Genomic DNA, 4,563 nt, shown 5'->3' on the forward strand with positions numbered 1-4,563 from the left:
ATGTTGTCCACATCAGGACTTGTGTTCTTGTTCTTGTTCTTGTTCTTGTTGTAAACGTTGACCATGCCCAAAAAGCATTCTGATTGTACCTGTAATTTTAAAAAAAGAATCTTTATTTTCCGCAGCTTGAAATACATCTCAAAATGTCTATGCTATGAGCAAGACTTTCATACGCCTGTGTCTATACAGGTCACGTGACCGAATCATCACGTCATCACACACATACGCCCTCTCACACAAAAGGTGTCGTGCTTTCTCACAATACTCCACCAAAAGTGATCAACTATTGGCACAGAAACATCGCTGTCTTCTTCATCAGTACTGTCGTCAGCCTTGTCATCGCTGTTGGCCTTCACCTTCACGCGTAAGTTGTCTTTGTGGCTCTGTCTGTGATGATAATCAATGGGTGGGTTTTCACGCGTTGGTCTAGTTTCGGTTTTGCGGCTTGTCAGTACGGTCGTGTGCAAGAATGGCAATGTTACAACTGTCACTGTGTCAGTGACTTTGTTCAGCCGCAGATAACGAGGATGGATGGTGTGGTGATGAAAAACGAGTCACAGGCATTCACCTTATAGCGCTAGCGTGGCAAGGTGGAACGAATGGACATGTGTTCTATTCTGTTTTGTTGTTGGTGTGCTGACTTCTGGGTTAGTGGGGCAAAACACTTCTGTGTTGGTTTAAGGGGTGATACTCTTTGCAGACGAAAGAGAAACGGGTGTAGTTGCTTCTCTTAGACCGTATAGTGCAGCTTGATGTGAACGACATTCCCATTTATTTATTTTATTTATTTATTAATTTGTGTTTACTTTCTTTATCATTAATTTGTTCATGTGTACACAATTGATTCATTCATTCGTAAGATTGCATTTTTTGTTTGTTTGCAGTTAGTTTCCTTGTATTTTCGTCTATTCTTTTTTTTGTTTTTGTTTTTGGTTATTTTTACGTTCTTCATTGATTAAATCCGGTTTGCAATATCAAGGTTGAAACTTAGAGTGTATCAAAACGAACGAACGGAAGGACAAGTCTTTTTATCAGCAAATCAAAAGAATTTAGAGCGGAACTTTATGGCGGTGCGATAGTGTAAAAGTGAAAACTACAACAGCTTTCGTATTTTTATTTATTTAATCACTTTTAACAAGTGTTGGATTAGGGTAGCACGATGAAAAAGGAGATGGTCGGTTGTTTTGTTGTTGTTGTTTGTTTTGTGGGAAGTTTTGATCGTGGACGCTTAGTTTTCTGTACATTTAATTTTGTAATGTTGTCTTTTTTTGTTGTGTTTTGCTTTTCTTTCTTGGGCGAGGGGGGTGGGGAGGCGTTTAAACATTAATCTCTGTGCTTTACAGTAATTATTGATGAAAATGCTGTATTTCTGATAATTTACACACAGTTTCTGTCGCAAACTGAAAGATGATATATATACTAGTGGCAACGGTGTCATCTAAAGTCGGGGTAACACCCGGGAACATGCCCCTGATGGTTTAACCGTGAGGGCGTTAAACACCATTTATCACCATGTCAACTGGGTATCACTGGTGAAGACAGCTATAATATATGATTGCTACAAATAAATGTGGTACGGCATTTAAAGGACGCCATTGGGAACAGCCAAAAATCCCTCATGCATTGCCAATGGCATTTCTTGAGTGGGCTATGTTGATCAAGATCATTAATAGACAAATTAAACAACAACAGCAGGTCCCGGTTCTTTCTTGGTCGGTGTCCTCTTACCGGAGAGACCAAAGATGGCAAATAACAGAACTATCAACTCTAAACTTACACTCCGGCATGACTGATATCGCCTCGGAAAGACTACACAGCCCTATTTCTCTGTCTCTGTTTCTCTGGCTCTCTCTGTACGTGTCTTGCTCTCTCCCACAGATCACTACATCAACACCAGCAATGGCGACGGCCTCCGTCCCAGTGGAGCCGGAAGACTTGGACTGCAGCGTGTGTCACGAGCTGTTGAGCGATCCCAAGCTGCTGCCTTGCGGCCACTGCCTGTGTCGCCACTGTCTGCTGTCCTGGCTACACTCGCAACGTCCCGCCCTGTGCCCGCTATGTCGCTGCGCCATAGTCGTGGACGCCGAGGAGGGAGGCCGGACCAGCATGGAAGACATCGCTGACGGCTTTCCCACGGACCTGGCCATAGCGGCGCTGGTGGAGGCCCGTCGTCTTCTGGAGCGGGACCACAAGTGTTGCGTGTGCGACGATGTGGCGGCCACGTCGCTCTGTCTGCACTGTGGGGACATGCTGTGCGCGGCCTGTACGCACGTTCACGGAAAGCTGTCGGCAACGCGCCAGCACAAAGTGGAAAGCCTGGCCTCTGTGACTGCGGACACCGTGGCGGCCAACCGTCCCGTCCCCTGTGCGGTCCACGCTGACAAAGCTACGGAGCTCTTCTGCTCCACGCACGACCAGACCATCTGTCATGTGTGCGCCACGTCCAGACACCGAGGCTGCTCGGAAGTGAGGGACTTGGAGGAGAAGGTGGGGGAGGCACGCGCCTTGCTGGCACAGCTGGCCGACACCCTGAGAGCGGGCGAGAGAGAGCTAGATCGCAGCATCCAACAGCTAGACGATCACCTCAAGGAGGTGGAGAAACAGTCGGCGGCCGCCATTGCTCACATCGACGCCATGTGTCAGCGTCTGGCCCAGTCTGTGGAGGCGTGTCGCCGTCGTCTGACGGAGATGACGCACAGCGCGTGCTGTGACGTCAGAGAGGCGGTGAGTGAGGCCAAGACGTGTCTGCTGCAACGGCGAGGGAAGCTGACGACACACACACGTGTAGTAGAGCGCGTGCAGGACGCCAAGAGTCGCCACACGGTGACAAGCATGACGCCCAAGCTGAAGACACGCGTGGATGACCTTGATTACAGCGTCACCTTGCCGGCCGACGCCAAGGCCATTTCCAAGGTAACGCTGATAATTGACTCCGAGGTCGTGAGCCGCTTGGAGAAAGAGCTGTCGGAACTTGGGCAGGTCAAGGTCACTCCCACTGACATCATTGCTCACGTCAAGGTAGGTCAACTTGAGTTTTGTCTTTTGGTTTTACCTTCTTTATTTTGCGTATTGATAATAATCTATACTGCCCGAAACAAGCTTTGATGTAAAAGAAATTGTATTAAATCTTAAACTTAAAGTAAGTTCAAGAATACAGGGCTAATTGCTACATAACACATCATTGGGATAAATAGGGCGGGGAAGAAGGTGGCTAAAGTTGAAGAATGAAGGACGACGATTTGTGTGCAGTTTTTAAAGTCTGGGTGAACAGCAATGAATTATTTAATTTCACATTTATAATTCCACTCAACATATTAATGGTTTCAATCCATCGTTTGCTATACCTGCTCTAATTACCACTAAACACTGTCCCTGTTTTCAAGGGGATTGTGTAGCGTCTTTGTGTCCAGTGTAAGTTGTTCGCTTGCTTAGAAGGTTGGCTGCTTAGTTGTTTGCTTGCTTAGAAGGTTGGCTGCTTAGTTGTTTGCTTGCTTAGAAGGTTGGCTGCTTAGTTGTTTGCTTGCTTAGAAGGTTGGCTGCTTAGTTGTTTGCTTGCTTAGAAGGTTGGCTGCTTAGTTGTTTGCTTGCTTAGAAGGTTGGCTGCTTAGTTGTTTGCTTGCTTAGAAGGTTGGCTGCTTAGTTGTTTGCTTGCTTAGAAGGTTGGCTGCTTAGTTGTTTGCTTGCTTAGAAGGTTGGCTGCTTAGTTGTTTGCTTGCTTAGAAGGTTGGCTGCTTAGTTGTTTGCTTGCTTAGAAGGTTGGCTGCTTGCTGCGCTTGGAAGAATGGTTGATCGTCGGCCGGGTTTGTTTGTAAGTGGGTTGGATGCGTGTTTTCATGGATTAGCTTGTTAGATGCTTGTTGTTGTTACATTTAGTCAAGTGTGTGTGTGTGTGTGTGTGTATCTGTGCGTGTGTGTGTGTAGAGCGATTCAGACTAAACTACTGGACCGATCTTTATGACATTTTACATGAGAGTTCCTGGGTATGAAATCCCCAGACGTTTTTTTCATTTTTTGAATAAATATCTTTTATGACTTCATATCCGGCTTTTTGTAAAGGTTGAGGCGGCACTGTCACACCTTCATTTTTCAATCAAATTGATTGAAATTTTGGCCAAGCAATCTTCGACGAAGGCCGGACTTTGGTATTGCATTTCAGCATGGAGGCTTAAAAATTAATTAATAACTTTGGTCATTAAAAATCTGAAAATTGTAATTAAAATTATTTTTTTATAAAACGATCCAAAATTACTTTTATTTTATTCTTCATCGTGTTCTGATTCCAAAAACATATAAATATGTTATATTCGGATTAAAAACAAGCTCTGAAAATTAAAAATATAAAAATTATGATTAAAATTAAATTTCCGAACTCGATTTAAAAACAATTTCATCTTATTCCTTGTCGGTTCCTGATTCCAAAAACATATAGATATGATATGTTTGGATTAAAAACACGCTCAGAAAGTTAAAACGAAGAGAGGTACAGTAATATATTAAGCGTGCTATGCAGCACAGCGCAACCGCTACCGCGCTGAACAGGCTCGTCACTTTCACTGCCTTTTG

General features: G+C 44.6%; 1 protein-coding gene across 1 annotated transcript in view; it reads left to right on the top strand.

Annotated features, from left to right (window-relative positions):
* The first annotated feature begins 214 nt into the window (after positions 1 to 214).
* The window catches only part of LOC138947939 (E3 ubiquitin-protein ligase TRIM33-like), a 6,328-nt gene continuing 1,979 nt past the window's right edge, over positions 215 to 4,563 (top strand). Inside the window, exons 1-2 of the mRNA XM_070319464.1 lie at positions 215 to 364; positions 1,879 to 3,018. Coding sequence (XP_070175565.1) covers positions 1,900 to 3,018 — 1,119 coding nt within the window. The 5' untranslated portion in view covers positions 215 to 364; positions 1,879 to 1,899. The remainder of the gene's footprint in view (positions 365 to 1,878; positions 3,019 to 4,563) is intronic.

This window comes from Littorina saxatilis, linkage group LG15, assembly GCF_037325665.1.
Source record: "Littorina saxatilis isolate snail1 linkage group LG15, US_GU_Lsax_2.0, whole genome shotgun sequence".
In the NCBI taxonomy this organism is placed as follows: domain Eukaryota; kingdom Metazoa; phylum Mollusca; class Gastropoda; order Littorinimorpha; family Littorinidae; genus Littorina; species Littorina saxatilis.